General features: G+C 41.5%; 1 protein-coding gene across 1 annotated transcript in view; it reads right to left on the bottom strand.

Moving 5' to 3' along the window:
* Positions 1-19,126, bottom strand: part of alcama (activated leukocyte cell adhesion molecule a) — a 79,312-nt gene that overhangs the window by 12,430 nt on the left and 47,756 nt on the right. The window contains exons 2-6 of the mRNA XM_076101521.1: positions 13,836-13,942; positions 10,428-10,647; positions 9,110-9,174; positions 1,420-1,507; positions 750-920 (exon numbers count right to left, since the gene is read on the bottom strand). Coding sequence (XP_075957636.1) covers positions 750-920; positions 1,420-1,507; positions 9,110-9,174; positions 10,428-10,647; positions 13,836-13,942 — 651 coding nt within the window. The remainder of the gene's footprint in view (positions 1-749; positions 921-1,419; positions 1,508-9,109; positions 9,175-10,427; positions 10,648-13,835; positions 13,943-19,126) is intronic.

Below are 19,126 nucleotides of genomic sequence, written 5' to 3'. Positions count from 1 at the left end.
CACCTTCACTCCATCGTGAGAGTTTCCACAGAACCTAACCCCAGATATTAATGAACTGGCAGCCAAGAAAAGATGCCAAACATCTGGCTCTGGTACGTATGCATACAATAATGTAGCCTACCTAAACATGTATTCTTTTTGCACTTTGTCCAATATCCCTTCTATCCTGTTTATTAAATGGTGACTCTATTTGGCCCTCAACGTAGTCACAATTTCTTATTTTGTCCCTCTCTGGGATTGAGTTTGACACCCCTGCATATATGCTGTTTTATGCTAAAAGGTGTCATTTTGTAACGTTTGTGGTTGTTGGTGTGCCGCGGGATCGTTTTAATGTAAAAAATGTGCCGCGGCTCAGAAAAGGTTGAAAAACACTGCGTTAGGGGTTCAGTGTCTTGCTCAGGGACACTTCGACACGTGACACGTCCCAGTCAAGGATCGAAACCCTCTTAACCCAGTGAGCCACGGTCTTTTCTTTTCTGTGTCTGTCTGTAGTGACTGTTGGTATAAATCGTCATTCCCTCCAGTGCAGTGGTACTGCTCCTCTTCCATTTCAATTGCACAGAACCGTGGTGCAGTCCTTTATTACATATAGACAAACCCAGCTAAAAAGCTGTGAAAGCCTTAATAAGCATCCCCCTATTGTCAGATCATTAAACAAGTATTACTCTACCACAGATAAAACACTGAATCCTCTTGACAACCTTTTGCATGTCGGCAGGTAGAACAGGCACAGGGTGTTTTCCACTTACAGTGAACGGGAAAGGGCTCCAGCTCTGTCTCCTGACTGCTCAGCTTATGTGAAGACACACAGGCGAAGACTGAGACAGCGTCCTCCTTCGAAGCGGCATACTGGAGGGTGGACGAGGTGGTGGACAGGCCTGTGGCTGGATCCACCTTCATGCTTGGGTTGATCACAACGGCTGCAGAGGAAGGGAGGGAACGTCAGATGACAAACACACAGCATATAGTGATTGGCTGAATGCTGTAAGCATAGCGTTCAGCCAACAAAGTTGGCAAACAGCCTTCTTTGGTTTAGCAGCAAAACCAGATTTGTTGTATCAAACCAGTCCAAATGATTTAAAGTTAGCAATCACAGAAAAGTGTTGAAGTTGCCTTTTAGGAACACTTCTATGATTGTCTTTACTTTCAGGCACTTACTCGCCAAACGTTCACATAATGTTTACTCCATCTGTTACTGTCTGTTCCAAGAGTTAGTCCAATACAAATGTAAACAGTCATATTATTGCATCCTTCAGTGACAAGTAAACAAAAGTGAATTACATATTTTTCTATTGTCTTAAATATCATACACTATGATTTCATTTTCACTCTCCTGTCACTGTACAAGAACCCAGGGGGATCTCTGTATGACAGCATCTAGTGGGACTGTTGGAAGGTTTCTTTGTGCGTCATCGTTACCTTTCCCATCAGCTACCAACAGCTTTCCATTCTTTTTCCATGTGATCGTAGCTGCAGGGTTTGCATCCGCCGCAACACATGTTCCCACCTGAGCAAAACGAGAAAACAAAGTCTTACTCACTAGACGCTTTTATTGCTATTGTTATTATTATTATTGCTATTGAATTGAAAATGTTAAGAATCAGATACAATAATTGAAAGTGTCATTTGATTTAATCTGGTTTCCTCCACTGTCAGTTTGGAAGTGCAGAAGGTTGCTATTTATTAACTGAACAATATAAAACGGTTTGTTTTATGCCTTTAACCTGAATAGATTCTAATGCTACAATCTCACACAAGAATTCATCAACATAACATTATCTATGTGGATGGTAGTGCAAATATTACTATTTCACCGATGAGAAGAATGATTATGTGCTCAAAATACCTGCTATTAGCAGCTTCACTCTAAAACCCATTTCAGTGAAGCTCTAGAATTGTATAATGTACCGCCTGCTTTCCAACATTAGCAGGAGGAATTTGGACGGAGGCCAGGAAAGACAAACAACTTTCTCATTTAGGAATGAACTTGTTTTTGTGTTCTTAAGCACGCTGTCTCACTATCTCGTTGCTGCATCTTCAGGATTGAAGGTCAGCAACGGTAGCAGAGATACGCTGCGTGTGAACTTGCCGATGAGTGAGTCATAGGAACATTCCTTCTCCCTATCCTGTACTACGGCCTGTACGTGAGTCACCACAGACATGTCTCCGAGTCTGCTTTCAGGAAATTCAACAGTCAAACAGTATAGTAGAAGTACTTACAGCATCTCAAAAGGGTTTTCCATAAAAGGTTCAATTACCTTGTTAGAAATTCTTCAAATTAAATCTACCCCTTCTCCCTCATTGAAATATCCAGCATCTATGAATATCCATATTGCATATGCAATATTAAACTGCAATATTGAACTGCTCGACATAAAGTTTGTTCTACTTCACTGAAAAGTCCATTTTTATTGTATGTGTGCCAGAGGCTTCATGTTTCCACTTCACACTTGTGTAAGCTGCATATTGGATGTCATAAATCCTGCTGGTACGAACGTGTTAAACTGAGATCATAATGAAACAGAGAAATGAGGGATCAATAAGGAACACGTTTTTGACTCTCACCCTCACCTAAGACATCAGGCTGCCTCTTATGGATTCAGAACTCCATGTAATGTTCTCTATTCTATGTTTTATTGTCCAATATTTTGTCCATCTTTTCAACCAGCTTGTGGCAATTTTTGAAAATGTATTGAGAACCATTTTAATTCTAGAGATAAGGTAGCATTTAATTCATCTTGTTCCCAAATGCATTGTTGCACAGTATAACCAGTCTTCTGCTGTTGGCCACTAAGTACAGCAGCTCCACATGAGAGGCCCAAAGAACCACCAGGAGCAACGCTGAAGCCATTTATTTTCATCAGAACAGATGATACAGTTCTTCATCCTAACGATGATGGTCAAGAAAAAAAGAAAGAAGAAACCAACACCGGTTGTAAGAGAATCAGATCCACAAATTAGTTCCATGGGTATAACAAAGCAGTGATACTATTGAACTCGTGGTGGCTGAATGATAAACGGTGGAACATGTTCTTATCTGCACTGTGTCAACATCTCATCAGGACTGCTGTCAGTAACATAGTACTGTAGTAAACACGTTTCTCACCGGGTTTGATACCTCCCCTCAGAGACATGAAAGCTTTACTTAACTTGACTCGACTACAGATAAACATGCTGACTGGCAGAGCTACAGCTTCACAGCTGATTTTTGGTTAAGCTTTGAGTAGGGACGGGACGATATAGGATTTTATCACTATAAAAAACATTCACAATAAGTTGATGGAAGTAAGTTTCCGTTATAGGGGTTAATCTCAAACAAAGTCACACAATGTTACTATTTTGTATATATTTATTTATCCTATATTTATGCAGAGGGACTTTATTTCTTCAAGTTGTATTAACTGTGCTGTTTTATATTGCCTGTGTATTTCGGCCAGTTCTGTCTTTCTCATCAACCTCTGTGTAGACGGCGACTATTTTACATTAATTAACAAACCTCTGTTCGTGAAACCTTTTGGTTGTTGTGAAGAAAGCCCAGACCAAAGGTCACACCTCAATTTATCAAAGGCCTTTCCATTTCTAAAACAGACCTGTATTGAGCCTGTGCAAATCCACTTCTACAGAGTTGCAAGTTGAGTTTCTAGACCCAACTCGCTCCCTGGACTGAAAACGAATACACATCTTGGGTACAGATACATTCAATCACCTTGTCCTTCCTGAGAAGCTTAGCCCAACCCACAACTTTTCTTTAACTGTAATTTCCTGTAACCCTGTATATAATCATGGCCAGAACTCTCTCTGGTGAGAGAGAATTCTACTCCTTTGTTGTGAACTTCTGTCTCCACTGCGCAGTGAATAAAACTCATCTGAACCAGTCACAGAATTGGACCTGAAAGAAACTTTTCTTCAACAGGAGCTTATGATTTATGATTGTCTGTTTTTCACTAAACAGGACTTTCACAAAAAAGATGTGTCCTCTGTGGTGCAATAAAAATTAAAGTTGCAAGCAGTGATGTACGGGCCCTCACACCTTCCCGCGTCTCGCGGGTACTGTCAGGACAGACGCGACCACGAATGTCTTCGACCATCGGACAACGCGTCCAGAGTGAAACGTGTTTCTTACGCGAGGACTGTGTGACGTTGCAAATTATGTAGTGTTATTCCAGCAGTTCCTGTATCCACTATGTGGTGCTAGAGAACACACATGCATTATGTTGCTCTATATCAAGTGCAGACCACATCATGTAAATATCATATAAATCGGATTCTGTTTGTCACATAACGCTGTCTTCCTGTTGCCAGTAGGTGGTGCTATGAGGGAAAATTGGCTTGTAGACATCCTCAGGCCATGACTGTTATCAAGTATGGCAAGTTTGGGACAGATTTGAGCAAGTCCAGTCGAGTTATATCAGCTTGTTGTTTAACAGTGAATCACGTAAAATGGCCGCCACGCCACGGCTACGCCATTCCATCAAACGTAAAGCTTTGAGTAACTTTTAATTGCAACGGTCTTTAGATTGTACTGACCACATTTGAAGTGGATCTGACAAAGTCCCTAGAGTCCCAAGAGACTTTTTTTTATGTCTCCATGTGGCCATGTGTCTCCAAGTGGAGTAGCGCTGGGGCTGTATTTTTGAATATTTGTAGGGGCGCTGTCGGGCAATTTAAAAAACGGTCAAGCCAAAAAGCTATATGAAATATTTATTTCCATCACCTATGACACCTGTGCAAATTTCCAAGGCTTGCTGAGCAAGCTAAGCCATAAAAATCAGCTTCCTTTTTCATGGCAAATGGCGCGTTGCCACGGCAACAGCGTTTAACGTCAACTCACAATATTCATGATGAAGCATCATCAATGTCTTAAGGCTTACCATACCAAATTTGAGACTGATCTGGGTAACTTCCTAGGAGGAGTACATCAAAGTATAAAACTTGTCATTTCCTTTTGCCAGTAGGACTTTGTGAAAATGTTGGCATGGAAATGTGCTCAGGCCTGGACCACCATCATGCATAACACATTTGAGGCAGATTGAATAAAGTATCTTGTAGTTACAACAACTTCCTCTTTCATGGCGAAGGGCACGAAATGGGCGTGAAATGGCAGAAGACCATTTTAGCAACTTTTCATCATTAATGTCTTTAGATCATCCTGACCAAATTTGAAGTTGATCGCATTAATTGTGGGAGGAGTTCGTTAAAGTCCAAAAGGTGAAAAATGGCAAAAAAGCCAAAAATTGCCAATGTTGTTCAGAATAATAATAGTAATTCCTACACTTTCAATAGGGTCCTCGCAGCCCGCCGTTGTCGGTGCTCGGGCCCTAAACATAGCTTTTCATAACAAAATGTATGATGAAGTGATTCTAGTATGTTTTTGTGTCATTTTAAGAGTTTTAAGCATATTTTGATTATGGGGATAATATGAATTGCAATTATTTTGGCCAAGATAATAGTGACATGCTAATGAAATGAGTATATGGCCCCATGCCTAGCTTTGAGCTAACCCTACAAATGAACATCAGCATTTCCATTTCCACAATAGCAATAAATAAGGTTAACTAAAATATATTTTGTAAAGAGGTACTATATCTCCATTCTGAATATCAGAATAATAATGCTTTTTTTTTAGCTTGGGTCTTTTCAGCTGAGAAAAGATCACTGAGAAGTTGAAAATGCCAGTAGGTGCAGAGCTATTATATAGTATAAATATACTGTATAAATCTAGTGCACGGTGGTGCTCTATTGTTCCCTGCTGGTACATTATGATCATTATTTAATGTAAAGCAGGACAAGTCAGGAGCGTATTACACCTTTAAGAGAGAAGTGTGTGTGTGAAAGTATTTGCATGCACTGTGGCTTTTGTTGGCGGCCGCAGAAGTGCAGGAGACCATCTTTACAAAGGCTTAAATTCAACAGTGTCAGTTGTGATGGGCATTCTTTATTTCAACAAAATGCAATCACTTGAGACATTGTTGTAACAGGTGTGGTAAGGACCCAGGAGCAGTTCGACAGACACCAGGGATAGTTTAAATCAAGGCTTTATTTTCCTCTGGACACACAAGTAGAATAATCACAGTGAAAAGGTGGCAGGATCTCGTGGTCGGGAACAGAAGGCTGAGTGAATTACCGGGGCAGAGGCAAGGCGGGGTAGTCCAAAACAGGCAGGGTCGGTAACGGGGAATCAGTCCAAGGGTATACGCTGGAAGGTCTTGCATGGAAGCAGAGAACGATCTGGCAGTGAGTGTGTGTGTGACTGGGGTTTAAATAGTGGATGCAGCAGAGTGAGCAGGTGAGAGTAATGAGCTGATGAGGTGGGTGTGGCTGGCAGGTGCACTGAATAAACTGATTAGGTGAGTGAGAGGTGGAAAAAACTGGATAATCGTGGCAGAGCTGTGACAATTGTACTGTATGGTCTGATCTAACAGGCCAGGTGGGAGAATGTAATGCTATTCAACTTGACCACAGGAGGAAAATAGATGAATGTGCTGTCTGAGTCAGATAACAAAAAATCCCCCGACAACCATTCATCGTCGGATAGTCTACAGAGCTTTTAACATACTGTAGGTCCAGGAGGAGAGCTCTGTTTAAATGAATTACCTTCAGGCGACACAGGCTCCCATCCAAGTACAACGTGTAGCTCCTCTCTCCCACCCAGATCAACCAGGCGATAACACTGACTTCATGCAATATCCATCACATTCAAAGGAAAAAGAAAACCTCCACCTACTCCATCCCGTGCTCATTCAACTTTTTCAAGTGTTGTGTATGCTAGTGTCACAATGCACACTTTACTTACTTACAGCACTCCTTATACTAACCCATATAGGCTCTTAACATGTACTTAACATGTGTCACACTCTGTCTTTACTAACCTAGTTTAACCCACTAAGAAAGGTAGCTTCTTTTTTAGTGGGTCTGTGAATCTGAGTGTAAAACAACATCATTCACAGACGTACGCTCACAGTCGCTCTGTCACTTTCACTCTATAGCTTGGCACAAGCACTACGACGGAGAAGCTGTCTGATGTCTGATGCAGGCAAACCACAAAGCTACCACATATCACATAAGCAGTTTTCACTGTTAACGATAGCTGCGAGCCGGTGGTTGAGACCCGATGAGAGCCAACCAAAATGCTTCCAATCTTGTATATAGCATCTTAAACCTAATCGTTAGCACTTCACTTTAAACCCCTCAGTTTAGTATTTAAATCAGTATATGAGCCTGTCACGATCAGGCTTTGCCTTGTGTGTTCTGTGTGTTTCTTTCTGTAGCTCCTCACTCTACCCGTCAGCCACTCCCTCAGCACCAGTCTAACTCCCTTCACCTGTCCCTGATCAGTAATCAAGCACTCCGTCATCAGCACAACTCTCCTCACCTGTTCAAGTCTCCTTATAAACCCCTGTCTCTCAGTCACTTACTGCCAGGTCATTGTTTGTGTTCGTGTTTGCTCGTCCTGTTCCCGGTTTCCCCGTCTGCCTGCCCTGCCTCGTTTCCCACTGGATTTTCCCCCTCGTCTCTTGTCTTGTGCTTGGACTCCCTGTTGTGTTGGTAATTATTCCTTTTGTGTTTAATAAAACGTCTGCTTCACACTACTCTGCCTGGTCTGCATTTGAGTCCTCCACCATGCCCTGTGACAGAGCCTGTAATAAATTTGTCATTAACCAACCCTCCTTTGAGCAACATTTGTTAAAGATAATCTATGACAACATAGTAAAAGAGTTGTAATAATATCAAATGTCTTCTTAAAGGAAATTGTAATCGTTGACAGACACTGTACATTAATAAACACTTTAAGCATAACAGCTACATTAAAGTATGTTAAAACCATGGATTAAAAGTTGATATACTTTATTATAAATGCTAAATGGGAAAGATTAAAATATTGCCACTCAGTCGAAAAGGTTAAGACGTGTCATATCTTTAAATTGATTAATTGTAGTCCAGGTATTAAGAAACAACACATGACTGGTATTATTTACCTGAAAATGACCTGGAGGGTTAACTGACTGTAAATGAATCCTTGAAAAACTGCAGAAACAAACTGGTCCAGTATCTGCTATATAGCATCTGACATTGACTCTTGAAATCAGCAGCATGGCCCATTTTACTTCTGTATAAAAAAATACACGGGCTTACTTGTGTGTTCAAATGAAAATGCAACCTCGGCTGATCCATGGCTGAGACAGTTCAGGCTTGCTGCATTCTCCACCACTCAACATGACACTTTCCTCTAATTTGTAATTCCACTTGAGTATGAAGTAGCTGTGCCCTCCATCCCTCCTGCAAGTTATCAAAACTGAAATCCCTCTCTTCCACTCCCACTTTTCTTTCTTACCCTACGTCTCTCCTTGGCTCTCTCTCCCCTCACCACAAAATGCTCAAAGCTGTTCAACAGCAGCAGATTTCTTGGGTGGGAATACCGATGGAGGCAGCAGCACTCACTTGATCCATAATAAATGTGCATATGTGGTGGAGTAAATGTGCACTGCTTGCTAGAGAGAGAGAGGAGGCAGATGACTACTATAAACGTGCTGCTTTTCAAAAGTAGTCTTTTTCCAAAAGATACTTATATCAGTGTGTGTGTGTGTGTTCAGGGAATGAAAATAAACAGCAAAAAAAAGAGAAATTCTTGCAAGAGTAAGTGTTTAACAATGAATTTAGAAATTTAGAAACATGTGTTCTTGAAGCACACATTTGTGCATGCTGTCATAGTCTGAAATGTGTAGCGGTTGTGCATGTCAATGTTGTCCAACAAAAGTATTGGAGGTAATTAGAGTTCAGTCATCTTATACTACAGCATTGCTCTGACCGCAGCTGAATCATAGATCTCATATCAACTACTCTTCCAGACTTCCTCCAAGGCCTCAGGCTGCTTGGACTGCATGTTATCCAACATGTCAGACTCCTGCATGTCCCTGCAGACCACAATGGCAACTCATTCAATACTCAGCGGGTTTTCACGTCACATTCTGAGCGGTGTTCACTCAATATTTACAGTCGGCCCATAACACTACAGATGAAAACATACCACGGCCTACACACTTGAATTCAGGACAGCTTCGCACTTCCACGGCACAGAGCATTAAAATGTAAAGGCTGTAGTGAATCTTACCGTTGTTGCCTTGTCCTTCTGCAGTACTTCAGTCTTGTCCATAATCTGGACTGAAGACGGTTTCTCTGCAAACAAAAGGAGACAATCATGCTTGGGAATCACAAAGATTGGCTCAGGGAGGTTTTTTATAACGTCGTTTGGATGTCCATACTATCAATAACTTCTAAATGTATCTACAGTACTGAGGGGAACAGTGAGTACAAACATGTAACTGTCAACATTCAGCACCTGGCTAGTAGAAAGCCTGGTTCATCTAAATACTCTGGCTGCAAATGTATTGCATTATTATGAATCAAGCTGTAGTACATCATTTCAACTTGTCCTATGTTAACTACCACCTAACCCTCTCTCTAAGGCCTATTGAGCCTTTCCCGCTTGGGTTAGCAAAGCCCATTAGCAGGTGATACATGGCCGGTCTTTGAAATTCCAAAACTGTATTTTCTAATGCACAGGGAGGAACCAAAGTGACAAACCCACAGTAGACAACATTGAGTTTTAATGCAATTAAAACCAAGCTGCTTGTTAATTAAGAAACTGCCTCAATATCCCTCCATGCATCTTTGAATACACTTGACAAATGTAATTGTTTTTGGCTAATAAGTCAGTACTGTGGATTTTCTGTTTACATCAGTGACTTCTTGGTAATTACACCAAAATAGCTTGTAACATGACATTATTCACAAAATGTAAAATCAGATCAGTCTGCATGAATTTATTTATTTGAAAAAGACTTAATATGTACACAAGATCCTTTTGCAGAATAACCATTCTAGCACTCAGAAGTGTAAATGCATTTCTGTAATACAATGCTTCAAAATGTGATCTATCAATGTAATATATATGCAGGTCTCTATGATAATATTGTGACAATTTGAGTGTTTCTTTTATATATATTTTTCATGAGAAAAATCTCCTTAACAGTGTAGAATTGGCTCATTCGCAGGGTTTCACTTTTGAGCTCATGGAGATGATGAATAAGTGATACTGCTGCAGTCTTCACATTCATCTGACAGCAGTCAATTCAGATCCATGCAGTGTTGGAGTGTAACAGAAATGTCACAGGTTGGACCTCATCAGACTGCCATCGTGACTGTTAAGTAATTGAACCCTCAGATGGGACCAATGTGTAAAATTGCCAGAACATTTATGTAACAAGGTGCATGTTGAAAAAAATGCAAAGAAACATTAGGCTCCAATAAGAATAAGACCTTCAGAAACACTGCAGACACACATGCTTAAAAGCTAACTTCAGATAAAATCATCAATGAAGTTGTAGGATAGACATTGTTTTTGTGTTTCGTGTCAATATTGAGCTTACTGTAAACGGCGACAGAGACCGGGTACTCCATGAGGTTGGAGCCAGACACCACCATGCAGGTGAAGGTCTTTTGGTCTTTGAGCGAGGCCTCGGTGATGAGCAGGCTGAACTCGTCATTGATGCTGACCCTCTCGGCGTAATCGTCAGTGGCCTGAACCGTGGCTTGGTCGTTGCGGGCCTGTTTGATCAACAGATCGCCCGCAGTGTCGTCATTGTTCTCCTGAAGAGACAGAGGACAGACACATTCAGTGATTTTGTAAATCTGAACATCACAGTTCCTCATTCCTCAATTACAATTTAGGATACATTACCCAACAGAGATGTACATACATGTAACTAGTGTCAATCAGCAGACCTCCAAAGAACATCTAACTGATTTAATTAAAAGCTGTAACCATGGAAACTGCCAAGTCACATTGTCTCTTCAATAATTAGCAGATTCAGCATCACAGATCATCAGTGATCATTGTTACTGTTTAATCACATAAACAGTAACAGTTATTTCTTTGTTGTTACAATGCTTCTTGGCAATAAATCGTATATACCGTTGGAAAGCCTGTTTATTTCCCTTTTAAATGGAGCCACATTTGTCAGGAACTGTGGGATGAGCAGCAGATGAGCAGTATGTGGGTTGCACCCCTGTATATAGGGAGCAGTGGGCTGCCCTGAGAAGCGCCAGCAGTTAGGGGTTCAGTGTCTTATTCAGGGACACTTCGACACAGGACACGTAGCAGCCAAGGATCGAACCGCCGACCGTGCGGTTACCGGACGACCCTCTCTACCCAATGAGCCAAGGTCAACCCCTTCCACACCTTTGCTCAAGTCATCCCTTGTAGTTTCTCCCTTAAGTTACATGAGCATCTCTTGCTTTTCTCACCACCTGCTCTCCCTCATCCGGTACGGTCATGTTTACACAGTCAGCTGGTTATTGTAGCAGTACAAGATGTCAGATGCCGACTTGAGTTATTGTTGCAATATGCAAGTCTTTTTTTGGTCCTTTTTGGCCGCTCCATGTACCGGTACTGTAACAGCACGAATAGACGCACATCACCACCCAATAGATGGAGGGCGTGAGAGCGAGAGTCTCACGGTCAATGCATGGGAGTTGGCACTGCACAACATTTGTTTTGTACTAAGTAACCTGCACCGATGCATTGAGAGCTTGGAATTACATGCACAGCTCCAGTTTTACGTTAGCTAACATTCATGCTACACACGTATTCTGTCTTGCAGCGCTCACACTGAGGTATTAAAGTATGGACTGGCTGAAAGTCAATTTTATTGAAGCAGATCGCAGATTACAGTCAGAGCAAAGGTTCCAGTAAAGATGGGACAATCAATCTTATTTACTTCACTTACTAATCATGGCATACAATAGGTCTACATTAGGCTACACACTATGTAATAGTGAAACTCTGGTCATGTGTTCTCCTCACAAAGCTCCTTTGGCACAAAACACATGAATCAAAGAATAACGAAAGAACCGGCATTACTACAGGATTTTCTTTTCCCTTTGGAATTCATGACCACTGTTTTTATCCCCCCATTCATTGGTTTGTCACACTAAATGTGTTCCCAAAATATTTTGTTTTCTGAATTGCTCTTTACTAATTTATTTACTTTGTCTCTGTGATATTTACAATGATTATGACTTAAACCTCTTGCACACGACGCCCCCAAATTTGGGGGCTCTCGAGCTCAGAACCCCTGAAAATCATGTACGGAAAATAGCCTTATTCTTCGGTAATATTGTGGATTGGTCCAGTTTTTTTTCCGGATTAAACAGCAACGTATGGGCAACACTATCATATAAATCACTTCTTACACATTCCAAACACAACTATACACTACTAATATAAGCATCTAGAAAACGTGGCATAAAAGCATGAAATCCTGGCCAGAAATCGCCGTTATGAGTACCGCAAATCAATATTTGCACCCTGATGCTAGCGGCTACCTAGCTTTGCAATGCATTTAATAGCATTAGCACACTTGGCCAAACGCGTAAATAACTTCGGTTTTTCGCTCCGTGGAAGCACTGGACAGCTGTGAGTGGTCAAACGTACCTTCGTACTGCCCTCCGCCGAAAAAAATCGTAGGTATGTGGCCAAGTTTTATGAAAAATGAGGACAATTACGTCGCAGATTATCCATTTCAAAGCTGGAGTCATTGTTGCTAACTGCATCCTGTTTACTTCCGAGCTGTTTCCAGAATAAGAGCGGTCAACCCAGCATGGGTGAGCGGTCAAACTTCCAGCGAAATTTACACTCGGGAGACACGGCACTTCTTGCAACTTTACTGGTTGAAACTTTTGTCAATCAACACCAAATTCGACACACGCCTTCCCGAGACTCTGACACGTCGAAGGAGGGCTTATTGACTGAAATCGACCGATGATAGGCTGAGCTACAGCCCCATACACACACATGAACTGAGAAAATCCTATAGATGACAGCCAGAAACAGGCTCTGGTGATGTTAGGAATCTCAAAATGATTCCTAACAGCTGTATTTGGATGTATTGAATAATATGAGTGATAAAAAAGTGAAATATATAGTTATATAGTATATAAAAGTACAATGTAAGAGCTGCAACAGCTGGTTCGAAAATGATGACCTCGCTTGACCGCTCTCTACTAAAGCCTCTTATTCTTCACTTTATCCCACTTTAACCTTTATTCAGCAACTACTGATCGGTTGTGCTATGATTTGGGAGAGTTTTTAGGGAGATATCTGCATTATTTCAACAACCTTATATCAATAAAAGTGCTTTTTTTTCAGGCGAACTGATTATTTTCAATTTGAGCTGTGTAATGTCTTCATTACTATATTAACCAGCAACATATACACAATATTACCCATCTGAACAATCTCACAAGTGTTGTGATCTGATTATATCAACAAATTATTAAAATAGACCTTGTATTTACAGAACTATGGTCACTTTAGTATGGGTATGCTATTTTCGAGCAGAGGCCTACAAATAGGGCCCGAGCTTAAGAGGCAAACCCTAGAAATGACAGGTGTATTAGCGTACATGTTTGGTTCTTCCCATTCAATTGGTTGGTTATATGTTGGTGAGTTTGAGTATTTATCATATGAGAAAACCATACACTTAAAGATTCTTTATGTGTAATTAGAGAATGTGTAGAGAAGTCTTCTTTTAGTTCTTCCAGGAAAAGACAATGATTTTGTCACTCAGTTGTGATGAAATTGATGTGACAATGTGTGGTCACGTACACTAAAGAAAAGCCAAATTTATCATATGGTCCTCCTTTTCCTCTTCTTCCATGTCATTGAAGGTCGTTTGAGTGTGCGTGTCACACGATGTTAAGAAGACAAAGCGCTGTGGCACTGTTTACACAAAGAACGTTGGTACAGACAGTATTGAGAGTCAGTATCTACTTACGTATTTCCACTTGACGAACATCAGATCCTCTGGCGCCGGAGCTCCTTTGTTGCATGGTAAAACAATGATCTCTCCATACAAGGCAGTCACACCTTCTGTAGCCCACCCTGCAACAACAAGGTGACACACTGTTACTATCATCAAACACATTCTGTACCTTTGCTACGGCAACGGCGGCGCATGTGCATGCTGCAGCCTGTAGCGCCTGTGAAGTGTTTATCACTAATGGCATATGACAGACTACATTCATCAACATCTGAAAAGGAAACGTGGCGACCAACCAGCCAGACCTGACCGGACCGGAAGAGCCCATATTCCTGTGAGGGTGGACTGGGCAGCTCCTTCCAAGTAGAAATATCTAGAAATGGAGGGGTGTGAATAAAGTGAATAAAGCTACACCACACTATGTTGTCACGACACCACAATTTCAAGCACGCCTCTCTTTAAGTTTGATGAGGTCGAGCTCAGCGGGTCAAGCTCAGTGCTCCGTGTGCAACGCGAGGATATGGTTTCCTCTGTCCACAGAAGGGAGGGAGCGCTGAGGTGGAGTAGTTGCTATGGTGGCACAGCCCAGTCATATGCAACGTGGGAGGGGTGGGGAGAAGATGGATGGATAGATAGAGGTCAGGGCAGAGTGGACTGACACCAAGGTCTACACGCTCCAACTCTTTCTCTTTGAAGCGCCTCAGATTCTGCTCATTCCAGAGTGAAAGTGCAGCTGCTAACTGAAGTGGTTTTGGCCAGGGTATGCCTGTTGCTCATCTTTTCTGACTTCCTGACTTCTACTGATCTTTAACTACAGCTAGAACGCAACACAACCAAGTATCGGTTTCTATTCAAACTGGATACTGTCGACAGTAATAAGACAATTATTCAAATACACCACAAATAACAAAACAAGAAGCCCTTTTTTCTCTATCATTATAACTCCATCGATTACTCCAGTGATCGGTGAATACATCAATCATGCTACTCCTCCAGCCAGCCTTTGTGAGAAAGTAAGCATACGACTTTCCTTATCCAAGATTTGTCAGATTGTACCATATTCTTTCCTTCCATATGATACAATGAGTAACGTCAGTTTTGATTGGTTGTGTTTATTCAAAGAGCAGCCAGCGTTCTCTGACCGTCTAAAGAAATACATCAGCTGTGAGAACTTCCAATAACACAATGAGTCATTGCTTGTCTTTCTTCAAGGAGATCATGCACAAAGCTGCATTTAACTGAAAGCAACCACGTACACAATGTGCAACACTAGTTAGGGTTTAAGGAATGGGACTGTGAAAAAGCTGCATGTTTTCTCTGGTAATGCAAGGCACAGGTCACATGGGAATTCAGAGGAGTCAGCTAAATATATTAACTTTGAACACACAACAAGAGTTATGGAGAAGTAAACAAACTGCCTCTGTGTATTCCAGCTGGATGGCCAATTATCCAGTGGTGGGCTGTCAGGGCCTGCAAGGCCTTCTCTGCTGGCCTAAACAGAATCACAAAGCTAGATCTATTTTATAATTTAATATTTTTTTTTAAATACACTACATGTATTATAATTTATAAAAATATTTTTCCCATTATCTTATTTTCTCATTGCACAGCTACTGTCTTCCTCAGTTGCTCTGCTTCCAGTGCAGCTTGTTTTAAGTAGAGCTTTTATCCAATCAGATTTCACCTCTGTGTCTCTAGGTAAGAAGAGAGGCCCGAGGCCTGACGTCAGCATTACGTGCAGCTCAGTGTCCATGTGCAGCTTTGCCGCGAGGTACAGAGTGTGCTGTGATTTGTCAGTGGGCGAGTACGTGACTATCGTGAAACGAAACTTAACAGCCAGCAGAGGCTGATGGGTAGTGAATCACATCACATGATGCAGCTCAGCCAATCAAATATGGGCATTCTGACTGAGTGAGATGCACCATGACACAGGGGGCTGAGACGAGGAAAGACATTGCAGAGCAGTACGTTCAATGCTCAAGTTGTGAAAGTAAAATCCTCTGATAATCTCTTTGGGTCGCAGCTTGTCATTAAGGAATGACGGTGGATCCCACAGCCAGACCAGCTGAGGACATTATACAGTATTTTCTTGATTTTAGGCTTTTGCATTTTCTAAATGCTCTAGCATTATTCAAATGACTTGTACCGAACAGTTTAATACGAAGATGTACATAGTTACAGCCTTAAAAATGAGTAATAGCTGTGGCGCCATCATGTGGGTTATAAGGTGGTGTTTCAGCTGCAGGACAGCAGTGAAGGCCCAGGTATAAAATGCACGGCCTGCCACTGCAATTATGTATTCACAGTGCAAAGAACTAAAGCGGTACAAAAAAAGAACTTGGTTTGTTCCCCGGCACAACTTCCTGTCACTGGATTTCACATTTATACAAAGGTGGCAGTGACTTACAGAAAAAAGGAGAAGCGATGTTAAAATCGTCAGTCTTAATGGCAGCAAAGCGTGCATACATTGTGCATTTTAATCAACAAATAGTAGAACTAGTAAATATTGCTGGTGAGTCACATTAGCCAAACGGAGAAAATAGCAGCTTGCAGCCCCTCTAAGGTAAGAGGGTGCCGTGTGTCTAACCCTGCCAGGATTCTGCAGGGGACAAGAGACTACCTGGATAGAAAATACATCTTCAAAAGCAAAAGACTTTAAGGTGTAACTTTGGAGATACTATGAGAAAACTGGTTCTTTAAACTCAGTTAAAGTCTCAATTTAGCACTGATGCCTCTATATGACCTACACAAGTAAAGGAGACCATCAGAGAGAAGATCGTTTATTTGTGTGTGGTAATTGTTACTGCTTGTCATCTGTGCTACCGGGTCGGATTCCACTGAAATCAGAACTAATCTTGCAGGTTCTCCAGAAACTCCGCTCAGCTAATCCTCCGGCAGTACCTACTCCCCCGTATCCAGCTCAGCCTGGCTGCTTCACAACCAGGACTGTGCAGCACAGTAAAATGCTGCAGGTTTTCTGGAGGGAATGTGCAGTAAAAATCGGTGGTTATAACTGCCTTTCATAAACAAAAACCTGCAACCGTTTCTGTCCTAAAGGCCTGGTTGTGTTTGCTCCGATAACAGTTGTTATATCACGATGAGCCACCAGCTGAACAATGAGGGGGGTGAAAAAAGGGTCTCCCCATCCAGACTTCATCACCATAAAAGCACCTTAGTTGACTCTGCAAAGTTACTACTTTTGATGTGTTCATCAACTTTTTGCACTTTTCGAGTTGAAATGCATCCAACTGGGTTTCTTCTCCTCTAACATCTCCTCTGAGCGCTCTGTGTCCTCTCACATCTCCTCTGAGCGCTCTGTGATATCAAACTGTAAAGGAGAAGTACACATGAAAGGCAAAGGAACTGTGGATTTGAAATGACAGTAAAAAAGTTTAGTATTCCAAAATAAAAAGCAAGGATGTCTTTGCCCTCCAGTATTTTGACTGATTTCATGTTTTTGAGCTTACAGTAAGTGCGTGTGTATGCATATTTATTATGTTCAGAACTAAAGAACAGCTCTCATTGTGAGTTGTTTGAATTCAGTTTGATTTTGGCCATGTCACGACACAAGGGGAGCAATGAACTAACCACTCAGACAGATATTACAGATGTTCATGTGATATGAACTGAACCTCCAGCACCAGCAGCTGGATCATTTGGCCAGAACACAGTCTTAGTTTTGGTTGGATTTAACCAGTAATTACTATTTCTCACACTGTCTAGAGTGCAATAAAAGTGATTACTGAGCGCAGTGACACGAAAAGGCATCGACTGAACAAGTCATACAGGGGGAGACAATATATGCATTCTAACAAGAGCATCAAGACTTCCTCATGCAACAACTCATCCCAGTCAGCAAGACAAACTGTTATCCAGAGGATGGGTGTGCGTGAACCGGCATACAGCCCCAAACCATGCCAGCGTGCAGCTGTCACAGTGAAATGGGATTCCTCCAAATCAAACGAACTGTGATTACACCTCCCACCTGTAAAAGAACTGAAATAAATAAAAACACTTAAGCTCAGGGAGTATGGTGGACTTAACGCTGAGTGACAACACAAAGCAACAATAAACTGGCGGACGCATCCATTCCCTCATCACCTTCAACATAAGACGACTCAGCCTGTTCCTTTGCAGGTGTAGAGTGTCGCAGCTTTGGGACAAACCCATGTGTCATGGCTCTTTGTCAATATTTGTGTGTGTGTCAGTGTGGTGCAGCTCAGTCAACAGCTTATGCCATAAGTGAAGAAACAAACTACTTCCAAATCTTGCTTACACTTAACACAACTGCTGTTAATGTCGATGCAAGATGCAAAAAGATGTTAAAGTGACTTGACCACAAGGAGCTAGAAGACCCTTGACCATTATTTTACCGATATCAAATAATAATAATAATAATAATAATGTTATATTAACCAGAAAAATGCCTTACTGAGATCAAAACTATCTCTTAGAATTCATCATGATCCTGGCCAATAGAACAGCAGCGTATCTCATTTATCACCCGTCTGAATGCTGTGTCAGGTATGAAAATACCTGAATGCTCATTTCGCTCTGCTTCTATCAAGCTTGAGAACAGCAGAGGAAACATTTGCATGTCTGCTGCTGCCCTGATATCTGAAATGTCAGAGGTTAAGCCCTTGTTCAGGCGAGAAGTTGATTACCAAGCATTAGCATGACTACACATGCACCTGTCTCTTCTCTGGAGCATAGAGTGTTGGCTGGACCGTTCCCTTCTCACAGAGAGGTGCAATTTATATGAATGCTGCTTCTGGATGATGCTGTGAAATGACATGCCCAAGGGAAGACGTGTGAGAAATATATGTAGTTAGATGGTCTCAATCATCTCTGGCAGAGAAGATTGAGACCAGCATCCACAGGCAGAGCATGGCTGTAGATTTCAGTTGAGCATACACTCTATCAGCTGTTTAGTCTGCTATACAGCAGCTTCAGGAGAGAATGTGAAAGTTTCTTTCAGTGTAATATGAACTGTAAGAGGTAGAAATGAACCACAATGACCTAAAGCGTTACATGATCCAAATCATGTTGTTCAAAGCAGTTATGACCTGTGACACTCTGACGGAACATGTAAATGTATGTTTATTCAGTTCACAACGCTTTAAAGGGGCTATAATCAATATATGTATCAAATGACAATGTGAAAGGTGTCTCTGGTAGCGCTGAACCTTCAGACAATTATCAGCTGAATGTGCAGCTCCCCTCGGCTTCATAGTGAGTTTCACTTCATTGTTTAACTGTCCAGGTACAACTTCACTGTTTTGTTCACTCATCCAGCTGTTTTCAGA

The sequence above is a fragment of the Anarhichas minor genome, unplaced genomic scaffold, assembly GCF_050575085.1.
Source record: "Anarhichas minor isolate MPS153535 unplaced genomic scaffold, ASM5057508v1 ptg000027l, whole genome shotgun sequence".
Taxonomy (NCBI): Eukaryota; Metazoa; Chordata; class Actinopteri; order Perciformes; family Anarhichadidae; genus Anarhichas; species Anarhichas minor.
The sequence above is the reverse complement of the archived record's forward strand: the minus strand, read 5'-3'. Positions and strand labels throughout refer to the sequence as shown.